Source organism: Sycon ciliatum, chromosome 1 (assembly GCF_964019385.1).
Source record: "Sycon ciliatum chromosome 1, ocSycCili1.1, whole genome shotgun sequence".
NCBI classification, from domain to species: Eukaryota; Metazoa; Porifera; class Calcarea; order Leucosolenida; family Sycettidae; genus Sycon; species Sycon ciliatum.
Window position 1 is genome coordinate 82,657,231 of NC_088643.1, and position 19,728 is coordinate 82,676,958.

At 45.4% G+C, this 19,728-nt stretch overlaps 1 protein-coding gene across 1 annotated transcript; it reads left to right on the plus strand.

Annotated features, from left to right (window-relative positions):
• Positions 1–961: 961 nt before the first annotated feature.
• Positions 962–18,540, plus strand: LOC135807139 (uncharacterized). The gene is made up of 11 exons (XM_065321175.1): positions 962–1,972; positions 3,278–3,389; positions 3,834–3,995; positions 4,778–4,948; positions 7,161–7,234; positions 7,549–7,746; positions 8,548–8,646; positions 9,618–9,746; positions 10,153–10,233; positions 15,241–15,300; positions 17,458–18,540. Exons 1-11 carry the CDS (start codon positions 1,430–1,432, stop codon positions 17,584–17,586), a joined length of 1,758 nt encoding a protein of 585 aa, XP_065177247.1. The 5' UTR covers positions 962–1,429; the 3' UTR covers positions 17,587–18,540.
• The last annotated feature ends 1,188 nt before the right edge of the window (positions 18,541–19,728 follow it).

Consider the following 19,728-nt stretch of genomic DNA (forward strand, 5'->3'; position numbering starts at 1 on the left):
AAAAGGCTTTAGGCCCCGGTCACACCGAAACAAGCCACTTTGGGCTTGTTATCGCTGGCGCTCAGCTGGCTTGCGTGGTCCCTGTGACGCGGTCACACCAGACCTTGACTGCAAAGCTTGAATGGCTTGTTTTTCTTACCCGCCAAATTTTGAATATCTCGAAGCACACCAATGTTTGCAAGAAACCGGAAAGCAGAACGTTCGCGATCTAAAACTGTACTTGTTCTTGTGTTCAGTTTTGAGGAAGAAGCAAAGGAAGCCCGGATTCTGAATTGCGAAGTCGTGCTCTTTTTATTTGTTCGGTGTGCATGGACGCGATGGTTCGGGTGGTGTTTCCTGATGTCGAGCTTTCTGCCCCGCCAGTTGCCGTTCTTCAACTCAGTTGCAATCCACTCTCTTCTTCGTACCCGGCTTTCTTCATGAATTCGGTCGTGAGTGTGGTGCCTTGTCTTGGCCTCAAACCACAGCTCCAACAATCTACGCAGCAGTCTAGAGGCACAGCGGCAGAAATCCATGGTCGTCGGACAAAATCCAAATCAAACTGAATACAGTGTAGTTGGATAGACAGGCTCACGGTCAAAACCAAAGGCGCAGGGATAGCACGGTTCCACGGACACAAGAAAGAACATCAATATCAGTTCATCATGTCAACTAGCTACATGGTGTGCTCCAAGCGCACTCAATTTATTTTTTGAATTTCGGCTTTCAGCCGCTTGTACAAGCTGTGGCTGAAACAAGCCGGAAAAAAACGGCTGAGAGTCAGCCACGGCTGAAAGTCGCTTGTTGGACATTTTTCAGCCATTTCCATGGTAATAGTGACGTAAACAAGCGCTTTTTTCGGCTGAACGGCTGAATCGAGCTCGGTGTGACCGCGGCCTTATGGGGAAGCTGTCATATGCATGCTGTGTCCTTTTGTGCCCTTTTCAGGTTTTATTTTTATAACCGACGCATGTTTCTTGAAACAACAAGTTCATTCACCTGCATTGTAGTACCGGTACTTGTGAAGTTACGGTCTGAGCCTTCGAGTATTCGACAGAACGGCCTGGATGGCTTCAAAGTGAAACGCCTAGTACTTCACTTCAGACTGGCGTTGTGCCCATGCTCTCAGTTGCTGCCAGGCCCAGGATAAGATTTTTCGGCATGCGTATGCGTATCAAATGTCTTCTTCAAGATTGAGTGCAGTTGTGAGATACTGAAACCTACTGATTCTGAGGTTCCTTCTTGTGTGCGTCCGTTGCCTTCGGCGGACTGAGTGCCGCTTTGCGGTTACGAGTTGGCTCAGCATCGTAATGCTGCTGGAAGCGCTCTCTTGTGCTGAGGATCGTGTGGCTGCGAAGTTGTGCTCAGAGCAGTTGGTTTGAGTTCCCATGGTTTGGGTTAGAAGTTCGAATTTGGAAATCGTAAGAGCCACCACCTTTATGTAAGCGCCATGGCTGATTCTGACCCGATGAGATCTAGAACGTGCAGCATAGCTAGCAGGTCCCTTACGTCTGCCGCTGCCGGTGAACCCCATCGACCCAGGTCTGATACTGATAGCTGGCCAGATCCTGACTCGCCTAGAAAGAGGACAACGTCACTGAAAAGGGTGCAGCCCATAAGAAGAAATGACAGTCGAGCCACTACCAGCAGTAGGCGGAACACGACCAGTTCCATTGCTAGCACCAAGTCATCAGGTAGCGTCTCCACAGGCGGCAGCAGGAGGTCACATCACAATAGTTTTTCAGCCAGAATACGCCACGCGCTGGCCTTCTCAATTGCTGGCCGGGTGACCGTGTACAGCACAACTGGGTGTCCAGAGGCATCACACGTCTTCTCCAAACTTGAAGCTCTGGGTTTGCCGTTTATTGACATTAATCTAGATGTGTTCTGTGAGCGGCAAGAGGAGATGATTGAACTGTGTGGAGTGTCGGTCACCCCGCAGGTGCTTTTCAACGATCGGCATCTCGGAGGCCTTGATGAATTACAGGAATTGGTGAGTTTGAAAACTTTATCTGGTAGCGGTCTTAAGTACTGTTTACTGATAATGCGCTGAAGAAGGGAGTAAGGCCAAGGGGTGGGGTGCGGGAGGGAGGGAGGGGAGGGGGCTCACTTTTCATATGAATCTCTGAGTAGTAAGTTACTACTAGTAACACGATATTGCTCCACCCTCTGTGTAAGCACGCTCTGCCGAGCTCTCTACGAGTATTGTTTGACTTCTACATGTCCATGTAGCTGTACAATCCCACCCTCAATACGGTAACGGTTGGAAAGACTTATTCACAAACAGAATCACAAGGTAGAGTTTTCAACAATATCCACCAGCAGCAGCAGCAACAACAACAACAACAACAACAGCAGCAACAACAACAACAACCACAACAACAACAACAACAACCACGTGAGAATAAAGAATTCAAACCACCAGCAGCGGCAGCAGCAACAACAACAAGAACAACAGCAGCAACAAGAACACTAACAGTAACTGGTGGGAGAAGGGTACCACAAACAAGAAGACCAGTAAGACTAGTATAGAAACCAGTGAAAATATAAATGGACCAATCTGATCAGCTCTAGTTAAAAATTCATAATGATGTCAGATAAAAATTAATAATACAGCATGCATACAGCGACACAGAGAACCCTAAGTTCCTATCAATACGAGCGAAAGGATGCGTATATTGTGTGGCTTACATAATACACAATACATAATCCATTCAACTGAGTTGCATAGTGTTGCCTTGTAACATGGTGGAATTATAATTAAATGTATTACATGACTTGATCCCTTTGATTGGCATGTGGATTGTTTTGGTCAGGACACGTCAAAGCTTGTTTGTCATGTTGCTCGGGAGCACCTGCATACTAGTCATTATTTTGCGAAGCTTTGGAAGGTAGTAGCTTAGTAGGTTGGTGTGTATAATTTGTGTCACACCAACCTGTCTGAACTTGCCAGTTTTTGGTATTAGACAATGATAGCTAAAAACGCTACTTGCTTGTTTATGTATACTGTGGACGCCTTATATTATAACGACGTGCTAAATCTACCGAGTTAACGAGGAGAAATCTGTCTTTACAATGGAAAATGCTATGCAGAAATCGATACTTATACTGTTGCCAGTGAGCGTTGAGAAGGAGTGAGAATCGTTACCTTTGGTACACGTAAACCAGTCAATTTTAGGAAATCGTTACATTTACGGCTCGTTAGAATAATGGCTTTTTGCAGTAGTTGACTGTTGTCATGTGTGTGTGTGTGTGTGTGTGTGTGTGTGTGTGTGTGTGTGTGTGTTTCTTGCAACAGGAGGCTAGTGGGGATCTGGACACCCACATCCACTACTTGCGGCGCACGCGGCCAACTTCTCGGACACCCGCCCTACCGACCGACTGCTTGCTACCCGCTGTTCAGTCCAATGGTAGGTGTTAACATGAACTTCGGTGACCGCATTGCAAGCAAGCAAGTGAATTTCCACACAATGGCGTTTAGCTCCGGAAAGAATCATCCTCGGCATAGATTGACCAGTGTGCTTCACTTTCGTTTTCATTTGTTAGTTTAGATGGTGTGTCGGCAGCAGACTATTTGTTTTCTTTTCACGATGCGTAGGGGAATTCTTTATCCGCAGATTTGGTCTTGAAACACACAGTTTCGTGACTAGACCTTTTTTCTACCAGCAGTTTGCATTGCACATGAGTTTGATGGGTCATTCACAGGGCCCGTTGGGCTAGCTCACCGTCTGCTGTTTAACTGTAGGCATGCTCATTCTTGCGAGTCATGCTTATGCCATGCCTACAGTTTGCTTTGCAAGCCATGATGCAACTTTACTTGTTCTGTGATCTTCCACGCTGTTTACTCTTATTAGATTTGGAGGTGGTACCAGAGTCAGTGGATCAATATGCTTCACTGGTTCGGGAGATACGCAAGTCAGGCCTTATCAAGGACAGGACGTACCACCTGCGCTCGTACAAGGCCTGCATTACTGGTACTGACTTGGTCAATTTCGTCTGTCGCTTACGAGATATCAGTGAGTGTTCTATGGATGATGCTTAATACTCTTGTTTAGTGATCAGCAGCATTGGACAGGTATTGCGTCATGAATTTCGGAACCAGAGGTTTCGGGGAAACATTTTTGCAATTGCTGAAGCCTGTATTTGGATATGAGCGGATTTGTACTTCCAAAGGTGTTTTGCCAACGATGGAGAAGTTGTAACCAAATGGCGATCAGATGACATAACTTCTGTGTACAAACTCCTGCTTCAGGTTGCATACAAGGCAGGGGATCATGTAAACTTTCTATGAACTTTGCTCTTGCGAGACGACCAGAGAATGATCCAGGGTTCATACTTGTTTCAGGGTAGGTCATCAACAGACTTTCCGAAAGCATACCTACAGACCTCAGTCCCTGCATCCCGGAACGGTTTCCGAGACCCAGGATGCAAAACCTGGATTTCTACATTGGCGCTGTCACCTGTATTCTGGCTATATCACACTTTGTTGTGGCTACTTGTGCTCTCAGGTCGTTTCGCATCCTTGTGGTGCTTTCGTTCCTGTGTCCTTTGGACGAGATCCATCTTGAGCAGTTTTCTTTGGCACTGTTGTGACATGTGCAATGTGTATCATGGTGTATCATGGTGTATCATGGTGTATCATGGTGTATCATGGTGACTCACCTATAAATCACTGTCACGGTGTGTGTCTGCTTCTCTGAATGAAATGCCGTATTGGCACTCCGATATCATCGCAAGCATGGAATACAGTCTTGTTACTTCTTGGTTTACGAGATCTTGGTCGTGTCTTTGTTGCCAGGTCGCAGTGAGGCTGTGGAGATTGGACAAACGCTCATTAAGCGTCACTACCTTCACCATGTCTGCCACGACCATTTCTTCAAGGACGAGAAATTGTTCTACCGATTCCTGGAGGATGAACCAACGGAAGCATTGAACACGTTTATGGTGTGTGAATTGGAGCCTCGGCCTGGTGAGTGTTGATATTCAATTGCATTCACCTGCCGGTGTACAGGGTTAATAACTACAGAAATTTAGCCAGGCCGAAACAAAATGGACACTTTTTACCAATTGGACAAGGGTATATGGATTGGGACATTAGGCCACCTGCTTGAAATTTCAATATCTGGATTGGACTATGGTTTCCCCTCCCTGAACAAAAACACAACAATGCAAGATGCCACACTGAGAATTCAATCTACTACATTGCGGGCATTACGGTGTTACAGTTTTGTATGGTTACATCCTAGTTTTGTTTGTACGCCAATTTTGATCCGTATAGCATAACCAAGATTTGGGGCTGATTTATGTCACCCACCCCCCCCCCCCCCCACACACACACACACTCAGACTCAGACATGCCCATCGCGGAAGCGATGATAGCGAACAGCTATGTTAGACATAGCAACGTGTGCTGGGATTACACCATTCAACAGCTTGCAAGGCTGATGAATTGCCCGCCACTAATTTTAGCCTGGTATCCACCACACAGCTGATTGAAGTGGCTTTTTCTGGCCAGTGAATCCTATTTTTCATTTTTCATTTTTTTTACACACACACCACACCACATACTCCGCCATACACTGGCTAACCACCCAGGAGAATGAAAGAAGAGCTTGGAGAATGAGAAAGAGAAGAAAGACGTGTGCGATCATAATCGTCGGGAATTCAACCCGCAGCCTCTCGATTGGAAATCGACTGCACATACCACTGCACCATATGGGACACACACACACACACACACACACACACACACACACACACACACACACACACACACACACATGCCAGCTGGCAGCTGTACCAACATGCAGACCCTCCAACCGTCTTATCTGAGTGACCATTCTGGCATGGGACTATTTTTGTTGTTGTTGTTGTTGTTGTTGTTGTTGTTGTTGTTGTTGTTGTTGTTGTTGTTGTTGTTGTTTTGCACGCATTTTGGGTGAAGACCATTGTCTTTGTGCACCACTGTGTAGGAGTGTCTGTGATGAAGTTGTACAGCCTTACGGTGTCATTTAGCATCTTACACGAGGTTGAGGCATATGTTGGTTGAGGCATATGTTGTGACACGAGGTTGAGGCATATGTTGTGACACGAGGTTGAGGCATATGTTGTGACACGAGGTTGAGGCATATGTTGTGATGATATCAACGACAAAGAGCAGTGTATGCACAGTGTATGCACAGTGTATGCAGTGTATGCACATTGTATGCACAGTGTATGCACAGTGTATGCACAGTGTATGCACAGTGTATGCACAGTGTATGCACAGTGTATGCACAGCGTATGCACAGTGTATGCAGTAGTGTATGCACAGTGTACGCCGCAAATGTTTCCCGGTTTACAATAATTGCTGAAAGGCGAATTGCCAACATTCTATTCTAAAGCATTGGCAGTGAACTCATTGACATGTAGTACAGTAACCATTGTGATAAGCACGCACGATACATGGACTGCCTTAGTCGGTTTTCATATAGCTAACTGGAGTTATCTTGTACAGCATCATCTCAGTGCTCTAGCTGCCCTTCTCAGTGCTATTGCTGCCTCTTCAGCTTCTCAGTGCTATTGCTGCCTCTGGACACAGGTGTCAGAACACTGTTCTCCCTCCTTTGCCACACAACACTGTGCCAATCTATCACTTTACGTGAAAATACATAGGTCCGCTCTACACCACTTACCGTATAGGCGCGAATAGAAGCCCCGGGGCTCTATTTTTCCAGAAGACACCCAGAGGGGGGGGGGGGGGGGCTGTATTTTGAGAGGGGGCCCTATTCGAGAGTGGGCTTTATTTTTTCAGCTCGCGGTGTGCTCCCCTTTGGTTACACACATCCGTTTTTGGCGCAGTGTGTTCCCATTTTTGCATGTCTCTACGTTGACCCCAGAGGGCCAGAGCAATCCAGTACCTCCAATACGGATCTAGTGATCCGCAAAGCACACTGTGTTGATCGTGCATACCGTACATGGTTCATGTACTGCACTACAACGTACGGACTGTGGGCGCTCGATTAGAGCCTCAGGCTTTTATTCGAGACGGGGCTGTATTACTTCGAATGCCTCTGAGGGACGGGCTCTATTCGAAGGGGGGCTTGTATTCGTGCGCGTACGGTACTAATCATTTCCTCCTATTGTGTATTTCTTGCTTGTTTCCCCTCTATGTTTTCTGAATGTTGCCACTCCTGCCGCAGCTAAGGTTCTCGCGGAGATAATGCGCAGAAAGATTCTCAGCATGTATGACTTGTTCCTGTCACCTGATGGCAAGGTAAGTTTGTCAAATGCCCTCTTATGATGGGCAAGGTGGATTATAGTTCTCATGTACTAATCATGTACGTACTGCTCATTCATGTGACGCTGAGGCTTGTTAATGATGGAGTGTACCAGTTGTGTAGATTTCCCATCCTCTGGCTTTCCACAATTTCAACATCCTCACCCATCAGGTACCAGCATGTGTCATCATGGTATGTTTTGAGTCTTGTTTGAACGAACGATGCTGTTGCTTTTCTGGTATGCAAGTGCCTTAATTAAACCTGTCTGCTACATGGGTTGCTGTGCTCTGCGTGCGATTGCTGATTCTAGGCGGTTGACTATGAAGCTATGGGGCGCAGCGAAGCCTTTTCTCAGTACTCTCAACTGGCGTGTGAGCTGCAGCGCTGTGATGTGGCAACACTAGATTCACGGCAGAGGACGGCTTTCTTCATCAACATCTATAACGTCCTGGTCATGCATGCCACAACACAATTTGACTCGCCCAAAACCGCCTGGGATCGATTCAAGGTATGCCGATCCGTTCACCGATTATTTTTCCGAACATGAGCTAAGCTACTAGCCTTGCTGGGAGCTTAGCCTGTGTGTGTGTGTGTGTGTGTGGTGCGACGCCATGTGTAGCTCTGGTGCTCTTGTCTACTTGGCTGAGTGACTGCAGTGGTTGCACTGTGCTGTGATTGCTGCTAACTAACATTCAGTAATATGGTACTAGTGCTGTGTTTACCAGCGTATGGCAATAAATAGAATAAGTGAGGCGGACATTGAGCTATAAAGTTCTTGCCTCTTGTCTTCATGTTGCCTATTTGCATACCAGAGTATGGTACGCATTTAGTCCTATACTTCACTTTTGATAATCCATGTACTGTACTGTACTGTACTGTACTGTACTGTACTGTGGAAAGTAGTGCAATGTATTATCAACTGGTGCCAGATTCGCCACCTCTGACCTGACATAAGCCGTACGCACATACCTACACTATTCACGGTGTCGGTTGCTAGTTACGCGTACCTGCAGTCGGTACTTGTCAGGTATCGCATGTATCACTTTTGGACGTCCGCAGCTAGCTTGTACTTGAAGGAGATGTTTAGTACCATGAATCCCGGTTGTCTGACTGATATTGCTGTAATGGTGGATGTGTGTGTGTGTGTGTGTGTGTGTGTGTGTGTGTGTGCGTGCGTGTGTGTGTGTGTGTGTGTGTGTGTGTGTCACCGTGTGTGCATGCGTGTGTGTGTATGTGTGTGTGTATGTGTGTGTGTGCGTGTGTATGTGTGTATGTGTGTATGTGTGTGTGTGTGTGTATGTGTGTGTAGTTCTTCAACAGTATATCCTACATGATTGGTGGCCTGGAGTACTCGTTGAGCGGCATCGAAAACGGCATTCTCCGTGCTAACAAGAGAGCTCCTAATCAGGTGAATTGCAGTGGGTGGATGAGCGATGTGTGGATGTGATAGAAGTGCGGTGAGATTTTTATTGTATTGTACTACAGTCGTCTCTCTCTAATCCGGCACTTGTTTATCCGGAACCCTTGCCAACCGGCGCACTTTCTGACGAAACTGATTTTTTTCGTTCAATTCCTACATCTTAATCCGGCACTTGAATTCCGCCTCCGGCAGTGACTTTTTGAAACGAATCGCTCAAACTGCACGTAGGTTGATTTCATAATCCGGCAGTCGTAAATCGCGTGCCGTACAGGTGCACTCCTTGCCAGGCCAGGCTAGGCCAGTCTGGTCAGTGCCGCGCGCGCGGGGCCACTTCAGAGTTCAGTTCAGTTGACAACTGTACTTGACCTCGCGCGGGAGAGTTCAGTTCGGTTGGTTGTTAGGACTTTTCCGAACCCTAACTCAATTTATACCAAGAGAAAGACCAAGGAACTACAAGTTACGCTTTACTGTCCACTAACACCACCAGTTACTAAACAATCAGCTCATGCGATAACAATATAAAGCCGTGCACCAAATACTTGGGTCGACACGGAAAAACCCTGCGTTTTGACGTATGATACATGCATGCAATTGGGTAGGGCCGGATCAGAGGGCAGGATTTCTTTATCCAGCACCCTCGTTAATCCAGCAGAAAACGCCGTAGCAAAAGGTGCCGGATTAGAGAGGGACGACTGTATTAGATGTCGTATGTATTGGGCTTGTTTGTTTCAGTTATTTATGTTTTGTTTCAGTTATTTATGTTTTCGTGGCGTTCCCACGGATGTGGAAAACTCAGCCTCTAGCTGGGCCTCACCCGAACTGTAATTTTTTTGTGATTGCATGACTTTGAAGCAGGTTGCACTCATGTAGTTCGAATGTTGCACGTGTGATTCTTTCTCATGGACAGGCTAGCTGTTGTTGAGAGATTTTTACTATCACTTTGGTTATCTCTCTGTCAGGTACATCGACCCTTCCATAAGAATGATCCTCGTCTGCAAATGTGCTTGCCGACTTGTGACCCACGCGTGCATTTTGCCATTGTCTGTGGTGCCAGGAGTTGCCCACCCATCAAGGTCTACTCTGCAGAGGTATGCAATGCAAACAAGACTTGTTTTCAAAGTGTACATCCCAACAGGGATATGGGTAACAGAAACGAGACATTATCGACTCATGTGACCTGTTCTTCAGAGGCTGACAGACTCTTTTAACCTTTTTCAGCTGATGAATAGCGTTATGTGATGCATTGGACAGTCAATTGTTTTCTTCAGACATTTTGTACCTTTTTATTCCCGCAAACTGATGAATTTTGACTCATCTTTCCGTTCTTGGTAGGTTTACGCTGGGACTGGGTTGGTGGTAATGACGGTCACAAAATGCCCCCTTATCTTGCCCCCTCCCCCCCCCCCTCCCCCCTTTCACTCTCTTCTGCCCACCATTTGCTTGAACGAATGAGTTGAAATTTTTTTGGCCACTGTCTTGATATATTTGCTCCAGGAACTTGATGAGCAGCTTGATGTAGCTGTTGCTGCGTTTCTGGATGACGGTGGCATTGATGTGGATCCTGATAAACACGAGGTATGGTCAATGACGTTTACCCAACTCTCTTCTGCACTACCTTTTAAGGTACATGTAGTGCGGAAGAGCGGTTGGACTTTAAAACGTGTACAGCTGTGAACCTGTAGTGTATAGACACAGTTAACCTGTAGTGTATAGACACAGTGAACCTGTAGTGTATAGACACAGTTAACCTGTAGTGTATAGACACAGTGAACCTGTAGTGTATAGACACAGTGAACCTGTAGTGTATAGACACAGTGAACCTGTAGTGTATAGACACAGTGAACCTGTAGTGTATAGACACAGTTAACCTGTAGTGTATAGACACAGTTAACCTGTAGTGTATAGACACAGTTAACCTGTAGTGTATAGACACAGTGAACCTGTAGTGTATAGACACAGTTAACCTGTAGTGTATAGACACAGTTAACCTGTAGTGTATAGACACAGTTAACCTGTAGTGTATAGACACAGTTAACCTGTAGTGTATAGACACAGTTAACCTGTAGTGTATAGACACAGTTAACCTGTAGTGTATAGACACAGTTAACCTGTAGTGTATAGACACAGTTAACCTGTAGTGTATAGACACAGTGAACCTGTAGTGTATAGACACAGTGAACCTGTAGTGTATAGACACAGTTAACCTGTAGTGTATAGACACAGTTTTTACATGTAGTGTATAGACACAGTGAACCTGTAGTGTATAGACACAGTGAACCTGTAGTGTATAGACACAGTTAACCTGTAGTGTATAGACACAGTGAACCTGTAGTGTATAGACACAGTTAACCTGTAGTGTATAGACACAGTTAACCTGTAGTGTATAGACACAGTTAACCTGTAGTGTATAGACACAGTCACGGTGAACCTGTAGTGTATAGACACAGTTAACCTGTAGTGTATAGACACAGTTAACCTGTAGTGTATAGACACAGTTAACCTGTAGTGTATAGACACAGTGAACCTGTAGTGTATAGACACAGTTAACCTGTAGTGTATAGACACAGTTAACCTGTAGTGTATAGACACAGTTAACCTGTAGTGTATAGACACAGTGAACCTGTAGTGTATAGACACAGTGAACCTGTAGTGTATAGACACAGTGAACCTGTAGTGTATAGACACAGTTAACCTGTAGTGTATAGACACAGTTAACCTGTAGTGTATAGACACAGTCACGGTGAACCTGTAGTGTATAGACACAGTTAACCTGTAGTGTATAGACACAGTTAACCTGTAGTGTATAGACACAGTTAACCTGTAGTGTATAGACACAGTGAACCTGTAGTGTATAGACACAGTTAACCTGTAGTGTATAGACACAGTTAACCTGTAGTGTATAGACACAGTTAACCTGTAGTGTATAGACACAGTGAACCTGTAGTGTATAGACACAGTGAACCTGTAGTGTATAGACACAGTGAACCTGTAGTGTATAGACACAGTGAACCTGTAGTGTATAGACACAGTTAACCTGTAGTGTATAGACACAGTGAACCTGTAGTGTATAGACACAGTGAACCTGTAGTGTATAGACACAACCTGTAGTGTATAGACACAGTTAACCTGTAGTGTATAGACACAACCTGTAGTGTATAGACACAGTGAACCTGTAGTGTATAGACACAGTTAACCTGTAGTGTATAGACACAGTGAACCTGTAGTGTATAGACACAGTGAACCTGTAGTGTATAGACACAGTGAACCTGTAGTGTATAGACACAGTTAACCTGTAGTGTATAGACACAGTTAACCTGTAGTGTATAGACACAGTGAACCTGTAGTGTATAGACACAGTGAACCTGTAGTGTATAGACACAGTTAACCTGTAGTGTATAGACACAGTGAACCTGTAGTGTATAGACACAGTGAACCTGTAGTGTATAGACACAGTTAACCTGTAGTGTATAGACACAGTTAACCTGTAGTGTATAGACACAGTGAACCTGTAGTGTATAGACACAGTGAACCTGTAGTGTATAGACACAGTGAACCTGTAGTGTATAGACACAGTTAACCTGTAGTGTATAGACACAGTTAACCTGTAGTGTATAGACACAGTTAACCTGTAGTGTATAGACACAGTTAACCTGTAGTGTATAGACACAGTGAACCTGTAGTGTATAGACACAGTGAACCTGTAGTGTATAGACACAGTGAATCTGTAGTGTATAGACACAGTTTTTACATGTATTGTTCCTTTGGGCTCAGGCTTGAAGACTTGAAGAGTTGAGTCTAGCACAACTGTCCACATCTACATGTACCCCATGCTTATAACCTAGAACAGTGAGCCACAGCGTCTAGAGAGGCGACACGAGCGACTGGAATACTAAACGACTTGGGCTTTGGTCCTGGGCTGCCTGTTCTAGTCTCCCTAGACGGCCTAGATGCTATAATGACTCGTTGATCTAGAATAATCCAATGGTACTCTTGCAGGGGGTTATGCCAAGCTGAAATAGATCTGTAACCAATACTTGGTGTTTGACTTTGTCGAAGGCCTTACTCATGTCGACAAGTACAAGGCCTGTATGGCGCTGCTGATCCGCTGCCTCCAAATATCGGTCTACAGCCAATGTCCGGGCATCTTCTGTGGAGTGAAGCGGGCGATATGCAAACTGGTTTACGGGTAATAAGGAATTTTCAGAGAGGAACTTAGTAGTTCAACTTACAGAATCTCTCATCGACTACCCGTTCTAAGACTTTGGAGACTATTGATAGTAACGATATTGGTCTACAGTTCTTAGCTATAGCTTTGTCGCCTGACTTGAAGAGGGGACGAATATCCGCAATCTTATAGGATGCAGAAACACCACCAGAAGCTAGAGATGCATTGATTAGTATTGTTAGGGACGATGCAAGAACAGGAGAACAGTGTTTCAGGATTGCAGCTGGAATCTGGTTGCTACCTGCAGCTTTCCGCGCATAAATATTGGAAAGCAGCTTAACTATTATCTTGCGCACTTGCGAGATCAAATTCTTCGTCATTCTCCTTCTTTACTGGATCCAGTGAGGCTGAACGACGCAGTGGTCTGGTTAGGTCGGACCCAACACCACTGAATTGCTCAATGAGCTTAGAAACACGGACGACTGGTGAAATTGAGGACTTGCTACGACCGCTGAGATAGTTAATGGTCTGCCAGGTTTATCGTGCGTTGGCCTGACTAGCAGCAAGAAGTCCCTAAGGGGTCGTCGCAAAAAAAATGCTGTCGTCCCTGAAACGAACATGATTCGTTTGGGGGGGGGGGGGTTGCGAGCCAAAATCGCAAGTCGACCGACACTGGACATATGGCATGTACATGCATGCGATTTTCGTCGTCCAGCATAACAAGCTGTGGTGGTTTCAGAGGGAGGGGAGGGGTCCGAGTACGAAATGAACAATGTTCGTTTCAGGGACGACAGAAAACTTTTGCGACGACCCCTAAAGTAGACGGCTCCGAGATGTCGTGGCTAGCCAGCTCGAAGGACCAATTTACAAACTTCAATTGCAATAGTGACTTGGCTCAACGTGAGCACATCTTGGGTTATCTTTACAGAACAAAAAGTATCGTGGCATACACTTGGCTTTGTCTTGGGCCGAAGTGAAGACATTGCGTAGAGCCGCGTCTGCACTTGATGCCTTCCACCGCCGATGGGTCGTATTCCATTGCTGGACTAGGTTATGCAGAGCTAACGTCTTCCAGGGAAGGATTTCCGGAAAGGAGCTTTAGGGCGGTGTAGACGGATAGGGGCATGAGTGTTCAAGACAGTGACACGTTTCTCCAGCCACATATCACACAATTCGTCTTCTGTCCGCGCAAGGTTCTCGAGATCACTATTAAGAAGATCATGTGCAAATTGACCCATGTCGATTCTTGCTATGTTCCGACTACGTCGCACGGGCGGTGTGAAGGACGTTGTGAATCGCAAGGCAAGTGCTACAGTGAAGTGGTCACTGATTGTGCTTTGTACAAGGTACTTCGACACAAGAGTGCATGTGTTTGTCTCCGGCCAAAGCGACGTCCAGCATTGCTTGGCTGCCCTGGGGTTCAGCTCTGGTAGGACTGTCCACTTTGTTCTTGGTGTTGAAAGAATTACACAAGTGCAGCAAGCTGTTGAGCTGAGGACTTTCGCAGAAGCTTACATTGACATTGAAGCATCCAACAAGGACCATAGGTGACGTCAGCAGTGTGGAGACGACGGTGTCTAATGCTTTAGTCAAGTCCTGCAAGTATTGCACTGGAGTGCCTGGAGGACGGTGCACATCACCAAGGAGAACCTTGGAACGCTGCCCGCTGACCTCTAACATGAGCATTTCCATCTGGGTGTCAGCCTTCACAATGCGGACTTGGAAATGATCTTTTACATATGCTACTAAGCCTCCGCCATGAGATGGTCTATCACGTCTGAACAGGGTGTAATTCTGTATGCTAAGGATGTTATCGGAAACGTACCTGTGACGACTGTACCGCCGCACTGTATAACCTGACGCTGTCATCTGCTGCAGCAGGCCGTTGTACTTCTGCGGATTGAGTTTCAGGCGTACTCTGGGTTTGTACAGTCTCATCCTGGGGGTGGGAGTTCCTTTGTTTGAGGACCGCCAATTCTCCTTTCGAAGGAATCTCACCTCCAATTGCAGGTTAGATATCAGGGCTACCTGGGCAGCCCATTCTTTTTACACTATTTGCCATATCGGCCAAAATAATCTAGTATGAAATTCATTGTTGCAGAGAAACAAGAAAGAAATTGGTTTATCCCCATCTACTCCCATACAAAGTCTATCTCTCTGACATCATAAATCCGGCCTGGTCTGGGCCAGTTAATGATGTCATCATGATGTCACCAAATTTAGTGCGAACTTCAAGCAGGTATAACCCCAGAACGGCTGCTCCGATCAACCTCGGACCTTCACCATTGGAATCAGTGCATTTTTCACTACAGGTTGTGAAGTTTTCATTTTAGGGTGAACTTCCCCTGCTGCTCTTCCGTATTTTCTCCAGCACACTTTTAAAACAGTTCTGTCTTGTGTTATGTTGGGGTGTGTAGATTCACTTGAGCAGAATATTCCAGTGGTATCAGTCAGACTTTGCTGAGACTAAATACGAGGTGAGTTATTTTAGAAGATGAGGGTACCTTCCATTTTGATTTCCTTTCTCTTTGCTTGCTGCTGCTCCTGTCGCTGCGATGTGCTCCATTTCATCTTGTGTGTTTGGGTGAAAAGACAAAATAGATGTTCCACTTCACATGAAATGTAGAGAAATCGCGTAAAACATGCATCTAGGTTACAGTACATTGTGGATCCCGATTTTTACGTAGAGATAAACGATCTCTACATTATGGCACAAGCAAACAATTCGCACGAATCTGGTGCGTATCACCCAAATTTGGCATCCGACCATCAAAAACCGGCAGATTTGGAAGAGGGAGTTCCCTGTACACAGTTCATGTGATTGCTTTGTGTTGTTGTAGAGGAGACACTCACTCATCTTTGCAGCGCATAAAGCTCAAGAATGCAAGCGTGCTGGGTCACATATCGCTGGTGCGCATCGGAGCTGGGAGTGCCTCTAACAGCCTCTCCTGGTGTATTACAGTTATAGTCGACTCCACTTGTCAATAACAAACTCGCACATAGCGAATTCCGTGATATAGCGAACCAGTGTCCATGTTCCTGTTTGAACCCATAACAACATTGATCCTTTATAGCGAACAGTTTCGTGTATAATGAACCATATTGTGCAGGGCCACATGTAAACTAAGTGCAATCATACTGTGATGGGCCACATGACATGTTGGTTGTATGGTCTGAGTGCATTTCGGTTATAACAAACTTCGGCTATAACGAACTAATTCTCCTGTACGATGGCATGGGCTTATATAGTGTTCGTTATATCAGGAGTCGACTGTATGCAGTCATGTGAACCGGTGCAGTGCGTACTCAAAATCATACGGCAAATCACCGGCGGTGAGGGAAGGGAGAGCTGGACAGTGTTCAAGTTTCGTGGCCTGCCCTGGTACCGATCCCGTACACTGGTGGGAAAAAAGTGGCATACCGTACTTCCGCACATATAAGCGCATGTGTTTATGTCCGGCCAGAAGCGCATGTGTTTATGTCCGGCCAGAAGCGCACCCCTCAATTATAAGCGCATGCGCTTATATGTGAACACTATTGTACGGGCAGAAAATTTCGTCGGTCAATAATTTTGTCCAACTCCAAAGAAAGGGAGTTCGTCCGGTTGAAAATTTAGCCCATGGACTATGCCAGTGTATTGAAACGCTGGACAAATCAACATTCGTCCGGCATTTAATTTAGTCCCAAAGCTCCTTGGACGAAAAAGACGAAATTAAATTCCAGACGAATATTTCTGCTTGTACAGTATTGGTGAAACACCCGGGAGCTGAATATACTGCTAAGCATTGTGATAACACCGTTGTTTAGGACACAGACAAACCTGTATTGCACATATAAGTAGGGCTCAAACGGTCACGGTTTTACCCCTGACGGTTAACTGCTAAGCTAACGGTCGGTTTAACGGTTATAACCTATAAGCCACGGCAAGTCTGCGAACTCTTTTTTAACCGTATATTTGACTCTACTCATTCAAAAAGTGTACCCTATTCAGTACAGCGCACACTTGTACATTCTCTTGCATGCTCATTCATACATACTCTCACACCAAGAGACCAGATATGACCGAGTTGACAGCCCAGAAATTGCGTACACGTGCGACAGCCCGCGAAAGTGCACACTTTGCAACGACCTGATACTTGAAAAATGGACTGAAAAGTTACTTCGTTAACCGTTATCTTTATCGGTTAACCGTTAATTCTTCGTAACCGGTCTGCAACCGGTTAATCGGACTAATCGTTTGAGCCCTACATATAAGCGTATGGGCTTCTACCCGAACATGTTCACACAGCAACAAATCTTTTTTGTAGCAAATTTAATTTTCACTTATAAGCCCATGGGCTTATATGTGGGGAAGTACGATATGAATTGTGCAGGCCAGTGATATCCGGTGCCGGAACCCAGACTTTTGTCAAAATGTCATACTGTTCTTCAATGTATGACACAAGATTCAAGTAAATGAATCCTAAAGGTGGCAGACACAATTACATGCTGTGTGACTTCATCAGTTTCCACGGATTCGCGTTGGCATTGCCTGAGGCGTTGAGGAACATTTTCGTACCAGCGGGCCACCGCTGCGAGTCTATTTGTACTGCAGATGTAATTCAATTTGTTCTTATCTGTTTACTGTGGTGCAGCTACTGAAGTGGATTATCAAATATATGCCACCTGGTGACATGTGTCGGAAATTGTTCGGCATAGTGCGCACTCTGAACTATAAAATTATCTTTCAGACTTATGATTGGTCCTCGAATAAAAGCGAGTAGATGCCAAGCTGTCCTGTGCGAGGAACGTGCCGGTGCGCTTGGCTATGTGCACGCTACCCCTGCACTGCTCATGTACAGTGAGGATCTGTTTACGAGTAGCTGCGTGTCATAATCAATGACCTCCACTTGTCAACAGTCTAGCATGACCCTGCACCAAGGACCATGTAGTGTTGGCCTCTGCACTGCACTCCAGCCATGTCTAGAACTGTGCTTTTCGCTCCTGGCACCATGCTTTCGGCCTATTTACCTTGACTAGAGAAAAGCATTGCATGCTGCCATCCCATTCACTGCTCTCAATTGCATAAAATGCACTATTATTTTCCTTGTCAGCCGCCTCTAGCTGGGCTGGATTGAAGAGTGCCATATTCTTGTACCCTTTTCTTGTTCATTTCGACCGTTGACCGAGCATGATACGACACATCACATCATTACAACCATTTCTCAATTGCTCTTACCTTTTGCTGATACTTTTCTTGCCCCATACCCCTCCTAAGACTGTGGTCACTTTTCGACTGCTATTTTCTTTGCCAGTTTTGCTTACCTCTGTCCTCCATCACGAGGCTTTTCTTATATTTTATTTTTTTTATTGTGTGCAACGGCAAGTGTTTAATCAAAACATTGCCCGCATTTAGGCTTGCCCAGTGTTGCAGCTGGTCTCTTTCTCGTTTGTGTTTGGTACATTGGTGCAGTTTCAAACAGTGCTCTAGTGCTCTAGGCTGTCATCTACTTGTAGTGTTCCCGCATTTTAGCCTTCGTATCTCGGTGTCTGCTTTTGAACAGTCGGGAGCCCTCCTGTTTTCACCCACGACTATAGATTTGTCGCATACTTTTTTTGCAGATTAGTGCCCTGCCGCGGTATGTAGAGGTATTCATATATTTGAGAGAGGTCCATTGGCCATTATCAATCTGTTCTTGTTTGTAGGTAGAACATTCACAAGAAACAAGAATACCTCATCCTGCACTTGCGTCTTCGCTTGGTCATGACTGCTGTGGGTAGGGGGACTATGCCTCGTCTATGATTCAGTAGTGCCTTAATTTTTCTTGGTCCTGGACCTGGATGCTTGCACAGGCCCCTACAGCAAGATACTGTAGCGGACATGGAAATCCAGTCGATTGACCGGGGCCGGCGCCCTCAGCGCGTACAGAACGCTGCGTGCAGTGCACATGTTGATCTGATGCGACCAGCGAGCTGCAACGCATAAATGCATGTGTGTACCGCTTATCCACGGCTGCATAGCCAGCGCCCTGCGGCCGCTAGACGTGCGACCGGATTTCCATGTCCACGACAGTACATGCACATCTCCATAAAACAACACTGGTTTTAATGACCTCTTTTTGCAATGCCGGGCCCGGGGTGTCCAAAATGAGAAAATCAATATAATTACAGTGTTAGGTTAAGCCAGGCCGGGTATTAACTGTTACATTTGGGCACTTTGAAGCGGTTATGGCTGCTTGAAGTTGCTGTAACACGCCGTTCTTTCAGATAGAGGCAGGTTTACTTGAAGGTACTTCTGAAGTTTGTTTCTAAGCACTTGCATTAGGGTACCTCAACTCAAACACAATACGGTCTCTTTGCTGCATACCTCATCAACGGTACACCAAAACTGGCATTATGCAGGGTGAAAACAGAAAAACTTCTGAAGTAATAAAATAATGGCATACGGCCTTCATCTTGTGTCATAATTAGTACTTCAAATACTAGTATTCGTTTCAGTAATACATCTACCTATGTTGTCAGGGCATGTCAGGATAGATTGAAGAGCAGGAGTACACTTTTTTTTGGAAATACACTGGTTGAAAGTAAAGGTTTATGTGTGAGGAGATGAAGCCCCTATCCCAAACCCCAATATGACAGGGTGCCAAATGCTTTGAAATTAAAAATCTGCCCGGAGATAATTGAGTTTTTTGTTGCAATCTGCATTCCTCTAGATTAAAAGCGATGTACAATTTTGAAAATTTTGAAGGACGCTTCACGCAGCTTCATTATACTTGAATCGTTTGCAGGCAACGTACACGTTACCTCTAATGGATTTGTGTGAAATGCAGTGCTCTCTTGAGTGTAGGCAGGTTGCCTGCAAACGATTCAAGTACAATTTTGATGTATAATAAAGAAAAGGATCAAGGAACTACAACTTACGCTAT

What these genes read in the sequence shown, in the direction of transcription:
- LOC135807139 (XM_065321175.1), top strand. Translation starts at nt 1,430, where the DNA reads ATGGCTGATTCTGACCCGATGAGATCTAGAACGTGCAGCATAGCTAGC. An exon ending in ACCCGCTGTTCAGTCCAATG is followed by an intron (nt 3,390 to 3,833) that starts GTAGGTGTTAAC and finishes TACTCTTATTAG; the next exon opens with ATTTGGAGGTGGTACCAGAG. An exon ending in TGGATCCTGATAAACACGAG is followed by an intron (nt 10,234 to 15,240) that starts GTATGGTCAATG and finishes TGGGGTGTGTAG; the next exon opens with ATTCACTTGAGCAGAATATT.